Source organism: Bubalus bubalis, chromosome 13 (genome assembly GCF_019923935.1).
Source record: "Bubalus bubalis isolate 160015118507 breed Murrah chromosome 13, NDDB_SH_1, whole genome shotgun sequence".
NCBI classification, from domain to species: domain Eukaryota; kingdom Metazoa; phylum Chordata; class Mammalia; order Artiodactyla; family Bovidae; genus Bubalus; species Bubalus bubalis.
The window spans coordinates 9,492,657-9,511,025 of NC_059169.1; the positions used below are offsets into that span (position 1 = coordinate 9,492,657).

The 18,369-nt window shown below is 41.7% G+C and overlaps 1 protein-coding gene across 6 annotated transcripts in view; it reads left to right on the forward strand.

Annotated features, from left to right (window-relative positions):
- NALCN (sodium leak channel, non-selective) overlaps nt 1–18,369 on the forward strand; it is a 303,051-nt gene that overhangs the window by 202,817 nt on the left and 81,865 nt on the right. For all 6 annotated transcript variants that reach the window (XM_045162542.1, XM_045162541.1, XM_045162544.1 and 3 more), the window contains 2 exons: nt 4,741–4,877; nt 6,193–6,334. In XM_045162542.1, the coding sequence (XP_045018477.1) occupies nt 4,741–4,877; nt 6,193–6,334 (279 nt within the window). The remainder of the gene's footprint in view (nt 1–4,740; nt 4,878–6,192; nt 6,335–18,369) is intronic.

The window sequence follows — 18,369 nt, forward strand, 5'->3', positions numbered from 1 at the left end:
TATGTGCTTGTTTGTTTTATCTGGCTTCTTTCGCTCAACATTGTACTGTGAAATTCACCCCGGTTTTGTGCTTGGATATTGTTCGTTGGCTCAGATGTTTCAGTGGATCGGTATTGGCTCTTCTCTTCAGAGGCTGATGGGCACATGAGAGTGTAAGCTTGCGACTCTTACAGACGACACTGCTGTGGGTTTGGGAGGGTGTAGCTGTGCTGGGCGTGCACACAGGTCTGGGAGGTGTACGCCCAGGAGAGGATTTGCCGGGTTGCCGGATGGCCGTATCTTCATCCTTGTTGATGCTGCTTACCTGGAAACAAGAGAAGGAGCACGTGGTCCCTGGTGCTCAGAAAGAGGCCCCTTCTCACGGGTGGAAGATTCTCATTAGTGCCTCAGCATGAAAGCAGACATGCCCACTGTTCCAGCAGCTGCTCGTCTTTCTCTATCTTATTTATTATTTTAAATTTATTTATTTGGCTGCAGTGGGTCTTAGTTGCAGCACATGGGATCTTTTCAGTTGTGGCATGTGGGATCCAGTTCCCTAACCAGGGATCAAACCTGGGCCCCCACACTGGGAGCACAGGATCTTAGCCACTGGACCACCAGGGAAGTCCCTCTTTGTCTGTTTTAATTGCCCCTTTAGGCACATCAATTGGGCAGCAATGCCCAATAGTCAAAAGGAGAGTTTGCAGGATCCTGAAGAGCCTTCTGAGTCATCAAAAGATTTTCTCATCTGCTTTTTTTCAGTTTTAGAGTGCAATGGTCAACTCACGCTGAGTTCAAACCCGTTTAGTCACAAACAGTTGTTCTATTTCTACTCTCTAGAAGGTGCTGTAAAAGTAAATTAAAAGTGGAATCTTACCCTTAAGGAGCTTACAAGGTTTAGGGAGTATAAATAATTCTAATACAAGTTAGAATGAGATGAGATCCATTTTAAAAACATTGGCATGGGATTATTTTTTAATACTGGTAACATACCTATATTAAACATTGTATTCTAGGATATTTGATTAAATGTTACAAAATATTACATGTAAATTTATTCTAAACCTTCCTCTGTTCATCAGTGGCAGACATACGTTCAGGTGAAATGCCACAGTCTAATTTTATTCTCTTTTGTAAATCCAGGGACACCTGAATTTCACACCAACAAATTTATTCAAGTAGTAAATTTTCTGCTTATCTCTCCATTCTTCAGACTATACCTAAAATCCTTCTTTTCTATTTCCCAGTTATCTGCTGGAGAGTATAGTTCCACCCTCTGATCTGTGTAATTATTTATTCAACAAATGCCTGTTTAGCTTCCTCTGTGTCAAATACTGTGGCCAACCCCAGATACGGAATAATGGAAGATCCCCATACGATCCTTGTCCTCCGAGAGTTTCCAGTCTCAGGAAAGACAGAGAGAGCGTTCAGGTCAGACACCCTAAGTTCAAATGATGCTCCGTGTAGTGGTTTTCACGGTGCCCCCCGTAAAGTGATGTCCACCAGGAGCCTCAGAAGGGGACCTTATTGGGAAATTAGATTTTTGCAGGTGTAATCAGTTAAGATCATCCTGGTTTAAGGTGAACCCTGATTTCAGTGAATCATGCCTTCGTAAGAGAGAAGAGAGGGAGAATCTGGTAGAGAGACAGGGAATCACACAGGCCAGGCGGGACAGGGGGAGAGGCTGAAGTGACTGACGCAGCTTCAGGCCAGGAGACACCAGGGGCCGCCAAGAAGCTGAGAGTGAAGGAAGAGGGCTTCCCCGGCGTCTTCAGAGAGGGCACGGCCTTGCTGCTCCCCTGACTCCGGACTTCCAGCCTACAGAGCACGGAGAGGATCAGTTTTGTTGTTTTAACCAATTTGATCTCACAGCAACTTGTTACCACAGGCCTAGGAACCTGGAACAGTGTGTGTTAGGGTGAAGCATAAGAAATGACCGATTTCGTCGTCTGCTTTGACCTATACCAACACGGCGACTCCATATGGTCCCACCCGCTGTGCCCTGGGCTCCTGAGGGGAAAATTTTGGTGACAAGAGAAAGCTTCTTGGGGAATTGCTGATGGAACTGAAATTAGAAAAGCAAGTACAAGTTCATGAAGAACAAGAGAGGAAAGGGAGGAGAGGCGCTCCCAGGGCGACAAAGGCTCTGGGTCAGAGGCCAGGACACTTTTGAGGAGCCGAGAGAGGCAGGCGTGTGGGCCAGGGCCAGGTGAGGCCGGGACAGGTGGGGACAGGTAAGGACAGGTCACAGCAAGTCGGCTGCTGAAGCCTAGAGGCTGACAGTTTTGTTTGAGAGCAGCGGACCACCGTCGAAGGGTTTGAGCCGGAAAAGGAGAAGATGACTGTGACGGTGGGAGGGTGGGCGGGAGCCAGGGGGTGCTTCTGACCAGGGGATCACTAGTGGGGACCCAGAGAATGGGCCAGCTGACAGGTGTTTAGGAAAAGAGCTCCATGTTTTTGTTCTGATGGCGTATCCTGATTAATATACCATCTGCCCTTGTGTCTCTTTGAAGACTCATCAAAGATGCATCCCAGTCCGGGCAGGCCCACAGCTCCAGTGTTGACTAATGTGATCACGTGTAGCAATTCTGCCACCAAGAAGTCTCTAGAAGGAAAAGCAGGACCTGCTTTATTGCTCTAATTACTGCTTTATTTATTCTAATTTCTCCCTTTGTTCCTCACCTTGTGTTCACAACACTTTGTGTATGACTCAGCTGGAAGGGCTATTGTATTTTATTGCCATTATCTATCTCTATAACTGTCCATTATAATGCAGGCTCCGTGAGAGCACATACTGTATCTTAGTTATCTTTCTGTCTCCAGAGCTTAGCATGGAACCTGGCCTATGGGATTTGATTTGTAAGTGACTGCATCAATGTGTAAATAAATGAGTCAGCAGTCGCATGAATTAAACACTTCATTTCTGCTCTGTCTTCTCAGCCTGTCTTTGGCCCTTTAGAATTGCCTTCCTCTCTGGTCTGAGTTAACATATTAGCTGTTTTTCTTTCCCCCTGGGTGCTCTACTTACCACTACAAATATTTTTCTATGAGTTGTGCCAATAAACTTTTGGAAAGCACATCTCTTGCTCATGCATCTCTGTTTATATGTGGAGCCGTTTTCCTGGTTGCCTGCATCTCCCGGAAATGCTCACAGGGTTTGTTCTGCACCTTTGGGAGCTCATTCTTCATCACTGTGGTTGTCATGACCATCAGATTACTGAGACCGTGATGTGTTCAGTGTCCCGCTCAGGGAGGGAGAAGGCGGTGAACAATGGTGGCCTCTTCCCTAAATGATCCACCGCCAAAGACAGAGAGTCAAAGATGACTCACAAAGCTATAGAAGATATACAAATGGCTAAGGGAAATATTCATATTATATAAAACCAAAATGCAAGAACAGTTCCTTTAGTGGTTATTCAATCAATAAGTCATGTCCAACTCTTTGCAGCCCCATGGACTGCAGCACACCAGGCTTCCCTGTCCTTCACTATCTCCCAGAGTTTGCTTATACTCATGTCCATTGAGTCAGTGATGCCATTCAACCATCTCATCCTCTGCTGCCCGCTTCTCCTCTTGCCCTCAATCCTTCCCAGCATCAGGGTCTTCCCCAGTGAGTTGGCCCTTTGCATCAGGTGCCCAAAATATTGGAGCTTCAGCTTCAGCATCAGTCCTTCCAATGAATGTTCAGGGTTGATTTCCTTTAGGATTGACTGGTTTGACTTCTTGCTGTCCAAGGGACTCTTGAAGAAAAAAATGGCAAGTTTCCCAAACTAGGAATCAGGACATAGAATCTCCCTATGGGCTCACAAGCAGTTGGACAACTGAGCCATATATGGCATTGAACTTGGGATGTTCCCTCATAACGCTCACGGTCTCTCTGGCCAGTTTGGTTTTCTGCAGATGGTAGGAAGGAAGAGCTGACACCTTTGTTGACTTTATAAAGGCTTCCTTGGCCTCTCACATTCATCTTTCCACAAACCCAGAACAGACTGTCATTATAAAGTAAAAGCATACACCCCACAAGGGATAAGAAGTAGCTTTTGAAACTTATTTCTCTAACCCCACCAAGAAAGACTGCCTGATTTAAAGTACTTTTTGACCTCTCAGCTCAGCGTGTGTAATGTAAATCCTCATTTTCCGTGAAACCTAATCTGTAGAAATATAAAAACAAACTAATAGAAGTAGAAATAAGCAAATAATAAAACCATTTGCTTGTTAATCCCAAGATAGCTCATGGCATGTAACTGAATAATTCCCAAGCATCTTTATAACTGCATAGAAAACTCTGGCTTTATGCACCAAATGTGTGGTTTCCAGTTTGAGTTTTTCTTTCATTAATCTGCTAAACTAAAAATGATCAATTTCCTTCACATTTTCCCTCTTTCAAACATTACCCCTTGAGATTTTCATTTCTATTTTTTTAATTCTTTTGATTTATCTAGTTCCAGCACACATATTTATGAAACATTTTGCTATTTAAATATGTTAGTGATAATGCCAGTCAACAATAAAAAAAATCATATTTGGTACGGAAAGGGGATTATGTTTCAGGGTAAAATAAAAATTTTTCTTCTAATTTTATTTTTTCTGATTTAGTTTTGGTTCAGTTTTTGTTTTCTCAGTGCTCAGACTTTGAATACTTGATGGGGCTTTACTGCCACCTGCTGTTTCTTCATGTAATAACTCATTGTTCCTTTGATTCAAATATTCTGATAGACTGTGACATAGAGATTCCCCCCCTTCCTCTTATTTTTTCCTTAGTTAAAGCAAAGTGAAGCAAACGCAGACACCAAAGAAAAGCTCCCTTTGCGACTTCGCATCTTTGAAAAATTTCCGAACAGACCGCAAATGGTGAAGATCTCAAAGCTTCCTTCAGATTTTACAGTTCCTAAAATCAGGTATTAAAGTATTTCCTTCCTTGTCTATCTCAAATACACTGTAAAGCATTCATCTTAAGTCTGATTCATCCCTTTCAAACTCGTGTGGGCGTGGCTTCTTTCTAAGTTTTTATCCATGCTACTACTCTGTCTTCCTTTCTTAAACATCATTGATCCCTTTAAACAATGCATCCACAGCAGAGTCACCTGTGTTAGCCCGGGCAGGAAGACTGCCGACCAGCCCCTGCTTCTCCCTGAGACCGCTTCTCGGGAATTTGATGTCCCAGGGAACTGGTGCCGGTGGTCCAACTTGCAAAGATGGTGTGTAGGCAGACACTGGCCTCTGACCGTCAACCATGTCAGGATAAAATTGCCTGTGAGACCCTTCTGAGTTCCACTAAATGGAGAAATGACCACCGGCCAGGTTTCTGGGCGACTGTTGACAGCATTCGTTTGGAATGCCGTGTCTGGGTACAATGTACTTTGTCTCCCAGTTTTTTTAAAAGAGGAACCATGGCATTTTAAACCCATACTAATAAGATTTTATACCACCTTTGCCGTCAAGTTAAACACTTATACTGCAGATGCTTTAAAACGCTTATTTTTAATGTTTAAAGGAAAGTCTTCCAGTTCTAGCTCAAAAATTACAAATATAACTAGAATAATGTCAGATATGACATTTTTATGTAACTACTTTTAAAAAAACTGTATGGGAAGGTTATAAAAGTATGAGACTGAAGGTCATGCCATAAATTTAAAATTCAAATCACTTCTGATTTAAAAAAAAAAAAACAAAATTTAAAACCTGAAAATACAAAGTATATAAAAGAGTCATAAATTAGATTCAAGATTAGCAGTTATTTTGAAAAGATGTTATTTGAATTCTCCCCATGCTTTGGAGATCAGATGAAGTTTCATTTGAGTTATTTTGAGTCTTCAAGTGTAAAATTATCTCTCAAGGATTCTTAGGATAAGTGAAAATTCAGAGAGATGAACTAAGATCTTATTACCACAATAAGGTTCAAAAGATACCATTAATTACTGAATATTGTTGCATAAAAGTAATTTTAGGGACATGACTTTTTAAAAACAGGAATGACTGAAGATGCAGGAATTTCTCTCTAAATTAAACACTTTGCAAATAATATTTTCAATTAAATCTAGACACCTCTTGGTCTTATTTTCTATGAACTTGTCTATGAACATGTCTTATTTTCTATGAACTTTTGTCACTGCTTTAACTTGGCTCAGGCAAGTGCATCCTTGCAAAATGCCATCCCAGCCCTTGCTCCATGTCGTTAATAATGCTTGATGTATGTGTGCTTCTTTTGCAAAGGGAAAGTTTCATGAAGCAGTTTATTGATCGCCAGCAACAGGACACCTGCTGCCTCTTACGAAGCCTTCCGTCCACGTCTTCCTCATCCTGCGATCACTCCAAACGGTCTGCGATTGAGGACAACAAATACATTGACCAAAAAGTAAGAACCACTGTCTCAAACAACCAGATTTTTCCTTAAGCCTTTGTTAGAGGAAAGGGCTTCCCAGGCGGCTCAGAATCTGCCTGTCAAGGCAGGGGATGTAAGGCACACCAGTTCGCTCCCTGAGTAGGGAAGGTGCTCTGGAGGAAGAAATGGCAACCCACTCCAGTATTCTTGCCTAGTAAATTCCATGGACAAAGGAGCCTGGCGGGCTACAGTCTAGGAGGTTGCAAAGAGTCAGAGGCGACTGAGCAAACGAGGGATGGGGGGCATTAGAGAAAAGAACCATGGCACAGAACTGGGTGCTGAAACCCCAATGTCTCAGGAGAATAATGAAGAAAATAATTTTAGCTTTTGAAGAGATCATTAAACCTAACATTTGTAAATTTGGGAATTTAAAATTCGCATTTCTACAAGTCAGCTTTTGAGCCATGACGTGTGACAGCTGGGTGACTTCTGGGAGGTTGACAGTCTCCCCAAACCTGCAGTTTTTCATGTGCAGAAGGAAGGGCTCTGAGCTCTCAAGTTCAGCCCAGGTTTAACGGTGGCCTGTACATTGTTTTCTGCAAGAGACCATACTTATTCCAGTTATTATACCAAGGAGACTAACCAGAGCAAGCTTCTCTAAAATTAGTCCCAATAACCACCTTTATTGAGTTTACTAAGGCCTGTGGCAGGTATGATCTCTTGGCACATTATCTTATTCATGTTCTGATTTACCTATGTCTTTATCACTTGGGTTTCCCTGGTGGATCAGGTGGTAAAGAGTCTGCCTGCAATGCAGGAGACCTGGGTTCGATCGCTGGGTCAGGAAGATCCCTTGGAGAAGGGAACGGCAACCCACTCCAGTATTCTTGCCTGGAAAATCCCATGGACAGAGAAGCCTGGTGGACTATGGCCCATGGGATTGCAAAGAGTTGGACACAACTGAGTGACTTTCACTTATCATTTGAAAAATAGATAGGGAATTTTTCCCCAAATTCCACAGTTGGAAAATGAAAGATGGATCACAGAGTTTGTGATTGTTTGCAAAAGCATCTAATTGCACGTATTTCTCTTTTGGAACTCCTAGCTTCTCTTTTAAACCTTTAAATTGTTGCCACCATTTTTCTGCGGCTTATCATCAAATAGAGTAAGTCCTCTCAGTCCAGTTCAGTTCAGTTCAGTCGCTCAGTCGTGTCTGACCCTTTGCGACCCCATGAATTGCAGCACACCAGGCCTCCCTGTCCATCACCAACTCCCGGAGTTCACTCAGACTCTCGTCCATTGAGTCAGTGACGCCATCCAGCCATCTCATCCTCTGTTGTCCCCTTTCCTCCTGCCCCCAATCCCTCCCAGCATCAGGATCTTTTCCAATTAGTCAACTATTCACCGAAGTATTCAACAATTAGCCAAAGTATTGGAGTTTCAGCTTCAGAATCAGTCCTTCCAATGAACACCCAGGACTGACCTCCTTTAGGATGGAATGGTTGGATCTCCTTGCAGTCCAAGGGACTCTCAAGAGTCTTCTCCAACACCACACTTCAAAAGCATCCATTCTTTGGCGCTCAGCTTTCTTCACAGTCCAACTCTCACATCCATACATGACCACTGAAAAAACCAAGCCTTGACTAGACAGACCTTTGTTGGCAAGATAATATCTCTGCTTTTCAATATGCTATCTAGGTTGGTCATGATTTTGCTTCCAAGGAGTAAGCATCTTTTAATTTCATGGCTGCCATCACCATCTGCAATGATTTTGGAGCCCAAAAAAATAAAGTCTGACACTGTTTCCACTGTTTCCCCATCTATCTGCCATGAAGTGATGGGACCAGATGCCGTGATCTTAGTTTTCTGAATGTTGAGCTTTAAGCCAACTGTTTCACTCTCCTCTTTCATCAAGAGGCTTTTTAGTTCCTCTTCACTTTCCGCCATAAGGGTGGTGTCATCTGCATATCTGAGGTTATTGACATTTCTCCCAGCAATCTTGATTCCAGCTTGTGCGTCTTCCAGTCTACATACGAACAAGTTCTGTTCCAAGAGTGCACTCAAAGGTCTGGTTTGTTCTTAAGCCAACAAAATTAGCCTTGGCGCCCAACTAACACAGTCGGCTGTATTGTACTGTATTATAATAGCTTTATGACACGTCACACACAATACATAAGAAACAAACACACACACACAAAAAAACGCTTTTAATCTTACCGTCAGCACCTTGAAAAGTACAGTAGCGCATAGAGCAGCTGGCACACAGGGGCTGGCATCGAGCACACAGGCAGGAAGAGCTCCTGACTGGAGGAAGGAGAAGGGTGGGAGATGGTACAGCTGGAGGTCATCAGGGATGGGAGACAGAGTGGGATGTGATGTGAGCTGCATGACACTCATGCCCGATGCTGATGAAACACGTGCTGGAATCTTCTAACGTTCTCAACCTGAAGGTTCATTTATAGGGGACTTACGGTTTATATTTCTCTATTAATATATGGACATAAAATACCAGTTCCTTCACACTCCAAGATTCTGTTTCTCCCCATTCTCCAAAGGTTACACTTCAGAGGATGTTTACTTATTTGTCTTCTCCTTTTCTCCCATCCCCTCCCAGAATGAAACAAACTTCTGCCCTTTATCAGTCCCCCAGTTCCCCCATTCTCTGCTGTAGTTTAGTGAATTTATTCTCAATGATGATGATGATGGGGCTCCCCTGGTGGCTCAGACAGTAAAGAATCTGCCTGCAGTGCAGGAGACCTGGCTTCAGTCCCTGGGCCAGGAAGATCCCCTGGAGAAAGGAATGGCAACCCACTCTGGTATTCTTGCCTGGAGAATCCCATGAACAGAGGAGCTTGGCGGGCTACAGTCCATGGGGTCACAAAGAGTCAGACACGTCTGAGCGACTCACACACACATGATGCTCATGTTCATTTATTTTGTAGTGTGTTTCTTCTCCAGGCTTCCCAGGTGGTACTAGTGGTAAAGAACCCGCCTGCAAATACAGGAGACGAAAAGAGATACAGGTTCAATCCCTGGGTTAGGAAGATCCCCTGGAGGAAGGCATGGCAACCCACTCCAGTATTCTTGCCTGGAGAATCCATGGACAGAGGAGCCTGGCAGACTATGTACACGGGGTTGCAAAGAGTCGGACATGACTGAAGTGACTTTGCACGCACATACACAAAGACTTATACTCTTTTTTAAAAAGTTCTTATTAAACTTGTCATGTCTCTTTCCCCATAGTTATGTTTACTCAATATTGTGTACATGGCATAGAAGCAGAAACATTTCTATGTTGATGGATAAGCCAGTGAAAGGATAATGGCCTGGTTTCAGCTGATCGGTCTAAAATTGCACTTTACATACAAAAACACAGATTGCCTTATTTTCTAAATTTATTTCGGAAGTGGACTTTAAGCCAGAGAATGTGCTGTGAAGCCCCAGTCTGGGCTATGGTTATAACCTGCCCTTTCCAGGGAGGATGCTGAAAGCTGATATAATTAAATGCCAAACTTGACAAATCCACAGCTTGCATATTTTTAAATCCCTACTAATGATATCCATTGGAAATATCAACACAAAATTGAACTCTTATTCTCTGAAAATGTATTTTCTGTCTACAAGCAAACATGATGTCTCTCACGTTTCCTGAACAGACTATTTCGAAATAGGTGAGAAAAAATGAAAGATCAATGTAGGGGTAGGCTGGAGGGTGGAGGGAGAAGGGGCATCTGAAGGGAATTTGAAACATCTGTGAGTTCATCATCATCCCTGCCTCCCTGGTGATCTCCACCTTGGGTTAGGTCGAGGAATTTCAAATGCCATCTCTGATCTGTTTAATGTCCTTATGTGTTGTGGCTTCTTTTTATATTCTTGCTTAACTGTTACTTTTAACTATCTTACAAGTAAGAAAATAATTATAGCCTTATTCTGTAACCTGAGTCCTCTCATAATCCCCTAATATATAATGAACTAGCAAAGAGCCTGATCCTCAGGGGATCCAAGTCCCTCAGCTCTAAAGGGACTGGAACCTTTGGGAGACTGCAGGCGGTCCCCATCTAGAAGTTCGGTTGATTCACACAGTACATGGTCTTATACACGGAAAACCATCAGCGGTGCTTAAGTTGCCCTTCATCCCTCATTGGCCAAATGTAGATAAACTACAGTTAGAACAATGTCATTCATCTTTTCACAGCCTTCAACATCTGGAAAGGGGCACATAGGAACCATAGTTCATCTGTTCATCTCAGCGGTAGCTGGCTATGCTGTTGTGACAGAAGAAAAAAAGACTTCCCTGGGTGGCCACCCATTCTCAAAGCTTTGACTTTCCTTAGGCTTCTAGGAAAGCAGACTTAATTCTTTGAAGACTCGCTGTTTCCAGCTCACGTTCCTGGTGCTCTTCATAAATACTTAGGATCTGTCATCCTTGAGGGCTTTGGGCCAGGGAAGCCCAAGAGAGAAAATCCCACTTAATGAATTGCAGTGATAACAAATTAAGGGAAGTATTTAGAAATCAAGGAGAAAGTAGTCTGGAATCTGTATTTTTAGGGTTTTTTGTTTGTCTTTTGGCTGTACTTTGCAGCTTCTATGATCTTAGTTCCCCTGCCAGGGATCGAACCTGCGTGCCCTGCATTGGAAGCACAGACTCTTAATCACTGGAACACCAGGGAAGTCCTTGGTATCTGTTTTTTTAAATATGGCAAACCTTTTTCAGTTTTCTTAAGAAACCTCTAAAAGCCACTTAAAAACAAAAATATACACACAGCAAAATTCCTGAACAGAGCGTTTCTCAGCAAGCGCTTGTAAATTTCTATTACATTCCAGCTGCCTTTGGAAACATCGGTCAGTGTCCAGTGGAGAGCAAGGCCCTTGGCTCTGTGTGAAGAAACTCTCCCAGGTTGTTTTCCCCAAAACAAGTAAGAAATCAGGAGAAAATGAGAGGCTGGCTTTCAGTGATTCTCATACGGTGAACCAAGGAACAGTAGAGTAATAATAAAACTTTTCTCCTAACAATTACCTGTCAGGAGAAACTTCTGACTCCCTCTGCACTAGAGCAGCTTCCTTTTTTCTTGCCAAAGAAGAACACTGAGTCCCCAGGAACCTAGAAATCACAAGTTAAGGGGAAGACCTGACAACAAAAGCCAGGAGGGGTGAGGGTGGGTTTGTGTTTGATTAGACAGTGCAAGAAAGCAAAAGCACATGTTAAGCAAGATTTTCTCAAGTAATTACCCTGGCTTTGAACAACTGTAAGAAATTCCCATGGCAACCTCACTTTGCAGAGACCATGTTTTTTAAAATAGCCTTGTTTGATTACCTTTATCACCTCATTTAAAAATACCTGTCCTTCTCCATAAGCAACGAGCAAACAAAAATCTAACATCTTTAAATGTGTGATGGCTTTAAATGTTGTGTGGCTTAATCAAATCCTAAAGGAAAAAGACATCAGTATGGTCCCACTTTTCCCTTGGGGTGAATGTCCTTCTGAACCCCATAGAAATGGGTTCCCAAGTGCCAATCCCCACATCTCTTACCCTTCCCTTTCCCCTACACCCCCATGGGAATCTTCAAGGGGTTCCCTTTCTTCCTAATTAAAGGATAAACCTGCAGATCTTGAAGGATTCTTTCTAGTTTGCAAGCAGTAGAAAATCAGGTAGCAGTTTTCTACTCATTTTTCCCCTCTGTATTATTGAAATTCTAAGGAAATCAACCCTGAATATTCATTGGCAAGACAGATGCTGAAGCTCCAATACTTAGGCCACCTGATGGGAATGGCTGATTAGTTGGGAAAGACCTTGATGCTGGGAAAAGATTGAAGGCAGGAGGAGAAGGGGACGACAGAGGATGAGATAATTAGATAGCATTACCAACTCAATGGACATAAATCTGAGCAAACTTCAGGAGATAGAGAAGGAGAGGGAAGCCTGGTGTGATGCAGTCCATGGGGTCATAAAGAGTTGGACACAACTTACTGACTGAACAACAACAAATTATTGAAATTAAACCCTCTATTTCCTAAGTAGAGTGTTTGTTAATAATAATAGCAATAAACTGAGACGTGAACTTGGCTTTCGGGGAGACCTGTTAGTAAGAGCAACCCGCTCAGTGCTCAGAAGTGAATCATCTCATCAAAGTCAAGGTCTCCACCAGGGCTGGATCTGAGATACTGTCTTTGATGGGCCTCTCTGATCTTTCTGACTTCAGCCTCTGCTGGGGCGCCTCTTCTGGGGTCAGAACCTCGTGTCTGGGGAACACGAGGGCACATCCCAGAGTCACATCAGCATACGACAGACGGAGAGATGAGGGCTGTCCCGGTCACCTTGTGGCTCTGCACTTCCCAGAACAGTCACTGGAACCCGTGTGATAAAGACAGCGAGGATTTATTTCTCCAACAGCAGATAACGTCTGCTGTCTTCTGCTAAATGCATAGAAATTTCCACAATAAGCCTTCGTAATCAATAGCTAACACATGTACAAATGGGGAGGAAAGTGAAAAAAAGTAATTACTGTATTTCGTTTACCATTTTCATTTCCATAAGTCTTCAAGATTCACTCAGTCTTTCAACAAGCATTTATGGAAAACCTGTTACTCGTATGGCACTCCTATGGGCTATGGGAATTCAACAGGGAGAGGGATGTGAACTACGCCCTTGAACTATGCCCTTTAGAATCTTTTAGTCTAATGGGGAGAAACACGTGTGAATGGATGAAGGTATGCTGCTGCTGCTGCTAAGTCGCCTCAGTCATGTCTGACTCTGTGCAACCCCATACGGCAGCGCACCAGGCTGCTCTGTCCCTGGGATTCTCCAGGCAAGAATACTGGAGTGGGTTGCCATTTCCTTCTCCAATGCGTGCATGTATGCTAAGTCGCTTCAGTCGTGTCCTACTCTGCGAACCCATAGACGCAGGCTCCTCTCTCCACAGGGTTCTCTAGGCAAGAATACTGGAGTGGGTTGCCGTGTCCTTTTCCAGGATGAAGGTATATAATCCTTCCTACCAGAGAAGGAAGATTGAGGTGCTCCAGGCAGAAGGAAGTATTTGAAAAGATAATGGATAGTATATCTGCTGATTGTAACTGATGGTGAGAAGCAAAATAGAACAGTCATTAAGACCAGTAATACTGATTATGTGATGTAGGTGACAACTTTTATCTATAAAACAGAGATTGTTGTTATTTTTAAGGTTTGTTACAAGAATTAAATAATTATATGTTAAAGGCTTAGCATCATACCTGGCATAGTATATGATATGCCTATCACATTGGATAAGAAAGGCTACTTTAGGGAATTCCTTGGTGATCCACTGGTTAGAACTCAGTGCTGGCATTGCTAGGGCCCAGGTTCCATCCCTGGTTGGGGAACTAAGCTCTCACAAGCCACACAGAGTGGCCTAAAAAGAAACAAGAGAAAAAAGTTACTGTAATTAAACCATGTCATGAAGTCAGATTCAGCAAGTGCACTTACAATCATCAACCAAGAAAATTTACTTTTACTTAAATTAACCTTAAGAGGCAGCAATCTAGTTAGCACAAGATATTAGTTACTGATTTATTTTTCTCATTGTCCATGAATCTGATTTTTTTTAAGTCTGATTTTTTATGATATTTCATTTGCTACCCGCATTGCCTACCCAGTGCCTTTGCCTCTCGAGAAGTAAATTTGGTTGTTCTGGAAAGGTTTACTGTTCACAAAGACTGGTTGATTGCCATCCTGCATTTTATAATTTTCTACATGATTATAGAGCGTTCAATGATTTGTTCCAGTAACTCCGCACATACTCGGCCTGATCTATAATTTCCACGGTGAACGTTAACTCACTTTAAAAAAAGAGAGAATAGCCTGTTTTCATCTTTCCGGCTTTTACTCTGAAAGAATTTTCTAAAATAATAGCTTAGCAACTCTGTAGTGCCATTCAAACATCTCTCTGGGAGAAGACTGGGACAGAGCATGATGCTACCACTAACCAGGGGCCTTATCACAAAGATACAAAGTAGTGTGGTCCCGGGGAGGGAAGAAGCGTGTTCATCAAAGCCAATATGAAAACCCTGCCAGTTCTCTCTGTAGCATATGAAGGCTTTAGTAGATAATTGATTGCCCACGTATTCACAATAGTAATGGAAAGGAAACAAAACAAAAAAATGCACCAATTAAATGGAAACTTTTTTCCCCATTTTTATTGATCTTTGCAGTGCGTTTTTGAACTCAAATTAAAATGCAGTTGCATTTGTATGCATGATATTTACTTGACAGTTATTTCTTAGGGACTTTTATATGCAGTGTGCTCAGTCCTCCTGGACCAAAAACACATGTTCCTGCTTTCAGCTAACATGAGAGTAGGGATTCCCTATCATTGATTTTCTTTTTTTGCAGAATAATTGTGTGATCACGTTTGGTTTGGAATTACATGTGATTTGTTTGCATTCCTTGTTGTGTTGTCGCTAAGTCGTGTCAGACTCTTTTGCAAGCCCATGGACCGTAATCCACCTGTGTGTGCATTAGTCAGTCGGTCGTGGCCAAGTCTTTGAGACCCCGTGGACTGTAGTCCACCACTCTCCCTTGTCCATGGGATTTCTCTGGCAAGAATACTGGAGTGGGTTGCCATTTCCTTCTCAGGGGATCTTCCTGACCCATGATCAAACCTGCGTCTCCTGCTTTGGCAGGCAGATTCTTTACCACTCAGCCACCTTGGAAGCCCTTCCTGCATATTTATTTGGGATCAAATGTAAATCAGCCTAAAAGGACTTCCCTGGTGGTGCAGTGACTAAGCCTGCACCCCCAATGCAGGGGGCCCGGGTCTGATCCCTGGTCAGGAGGTGAGATCCCACATGCTCCAACTAAAGGTCAGTAAATAAATAAAAAACTTTTTAAAAAGTTCATCAATCTATATTATACATAATATAGAAAGATTTTGATCAAGTGTTTTCAGTACAGTCTCCACAACAGGTTTGAGAGAGTTGACACTGAAACTAAACCTACCTTTGAAATCTACATTTTGCTGTACTTTTAAAATATTCTTCCCTTTTGAGTACCGTTGTCCTTACAAATTTTATTTTCCTTGAAGTCTCAATGTGTTATAGTTGGTGCTCCTGCTGACGTTCTTGTTCTTTGGCTCTGAAGTTCAAATACAGTTGAATTGTAAGAGGAGACCAAGGGCTGTTCCTTGTACTATCAGAGTGCCGTGGGTTTTAAATTCACAAACAGCTGTTTGGGTAAAAGCATCTGGCATTTTCTCCCAGAATCATAAATCCACTCATCTTTTTAAATCTCTACAGGTTTTCAGTCTTTGTCTTTCTGTTTATATGAGTGTGTGCATCAGTTCAGTTCAGTCGCTCAGTCGTGTACGACTCTTTGCGACCCTATGAATCGCAGCACGCCAGGCCTCCCTGTCCATCACCAACTCCCGGAGTTCATATACATATATATATATATACATATAAAATAGCCATGAAATCATTTTGCTTTTACCTATATAATCTAAATCTACCCAGCATATACTGTGTTTTATTACTGCTGCTGCTGCTAAGTCGCTTCAGTTGTGTCTGACTCTGTGCGACCCCAGAGACAGCAGCCCACCAGGCTCCCCGGTCCCTGGGATTCTCCAGGCAAGAACACTGGAGTGGGTTGCCATTTCCTTCTCCAATGCAGGAAAGTGAAAAGTGAAAGTGAAGTCGCTCAGTTGTGTCCGACTCTTAGCGACCCCATGGACTGCAGCCCACCAGGCTGCCCCATCCATGGGATTTTCCAGGCAAGAGTACTGGAGTGGGGTGCCATTGCCTTCTCCGTGTTTTATTACTAGTTAGCACTATATATTGTGCATGCAGGTGTGCTAAGTCACTTCAGTCGTGTTCAACTCTTTGCGAACCTATAGACTGTAGCCCACCAGACTCCTCTGTCCATGGAATTCTCCAGGCAAGAATGCTGGAGGGGGTTGCCATTTCTTTCTCCAGGGGATCTTCCCAACCCAGGGATCAAACCCAAGTCCCCAGCATTACCGGCTGAATTCTTCACCACTGAGCCACCAGGGAAGCCCAATTCTGTCCACATACATCTATGTGTATATTCTAACTTTCATGCCTGTTGTTTTCTTGAGATTCAGAATTTACATTATTGAAATAACTTAAGATCAGAAATCTTGATCCATCATCTAAAGCCTCCTTTTTACAAAAGTCACATTTAAGACATTTTTCAAACCTTCCTGATTGCTAGTACTATGATATTCACCTTTATATACATTATAATAGGTCTCTTTTAACATTGCTACCACTGACACTAGTCACATTTAATTTTATTTTTTCCTTTCTAAGCATAATGTCGATTCTACAAAAAAGTTTATTTTATGGAAAGAAACATCTTGCCGTGCACAGGATCTGTCATATGCACTTTGGGATTAATTTTCAGTTCACAGGTGCATGAAAAATTCAAATACAGATAAATGAGATACCACCTTCAACCTTATAATTTTAAGTAATTGCTTATTTCCAATTACTATATTTTATGTAGGAGACTTGTTCAATAAAGTGGTTCATTACAATAATTATACTACACTCTTCCCACAAAATGACATTCATCAAGGCTTGCTCATTGGACCATGGTTTGGGGCTAATGGATGTGTTTTTATAAATGCTTTCCCACTTAATATCAATCTGTCAACATTTTCAAAGTGAGAAAAGAAAACTAAGGCCTCTCAAACTTTTTCCCACTTAGCAACAGAAATGTATTGTTGACAACTCCAAAACTGAAAAGTTAGTTGAATGTTATAATATTTGTGGGTTTCTTTCTCAAATAAATATGAGTGGCTCCATTTTGAAGGGTACTACAGTGGAAGATGGTTCTTCAGATATAAGCAAGGAGCACCCCAAAGGAATCTAATATTCCCTGATAGGCCTGTGTTTACTTCCAGTTGATTAAATAAATTGAATTAATGTTCCAATTAGCTAAAAGTTGTGACGGATCCCTGATTTTAAGATTCAGTAAATGTGAAATATAAATCCGGTAAACCATCCTGACTCTAATGGGTTAGAAAGGTCATTGATCTCTTTTAATGCTTCATGGTTGTTATTCTGAAAGATCAATTATGCTTACATAGAACAAAGGAAAAATTTGGCTCGTTAAGATTTTGCATTAGGCGTTGGGACAAGTTAAGAGCATGTTGTACGTGTAAACGAAATCTTTCAACTCAAGCAAACAATGTTTTATTACAGTAGAGTTTTCAAAATGCTTTTTAATTTTTCTTTTATTTAATACTGCTTTTTAAATACTTTTAAAATAATGATATTTTGCATAGACATCATGATATAGTAAAAAACTGTCCAATCCAGAACTCTATTCATAATTCTGCAATCTTTTATCTGAGTAACCTTAGAGAACCTAATTTCTGTGAACCTCAAATCTCTCATCTGTTAAAAAAAAAAAAGAGAGAGATAGAGAAAGAGAGATAATAATACCTACCTATGAGGATTAATTTGAAGATGAAGTTTAAAATATGTTATATAGTACCTCACCACATGATCAAAGAGCCGAAGAAATGAATAAGGATTTGATGGATTTGAAATATACAGTTTACCAGTTTCATGTTATGACCATTTATACAATTCTTCATTCAGTGACTAAAGAATGTGCATTCTGATTCAAGAACACATGAATGATTTGCAGAACATGACCATTTACTACACTGTGAAGGAATTCTGAAGAGAAACCAAATCAGTATGTTAGGCATCATTGACCAACATATAATAAAGTTAGAAACTAAATAACGACTACAAAAAAAAAAAAAACACGCACACATTTAGAAATTTTAAAACCACTTCCAAATAACTGAGGGAGTATGGAGGAAACCACAATGGAAAAAAAAGCTTATAGAACTGAAAAATAATGCATGTTGTATATATCAAACTTGTGAGAAGTAACTAAAGGCATTTTTAGAGGAAAAATCATGGCCTTGAATAAAGTAAGTAAAGGAATAAGTGCCGACATTAACCTTCCAAGTATTTAACTCAAGTGTTTAGAAAAGAATCAACCCGCAACACAGTAAGGCAGCAGGGGAGAGATAATAAAGCTAAAGGCAGACACTAA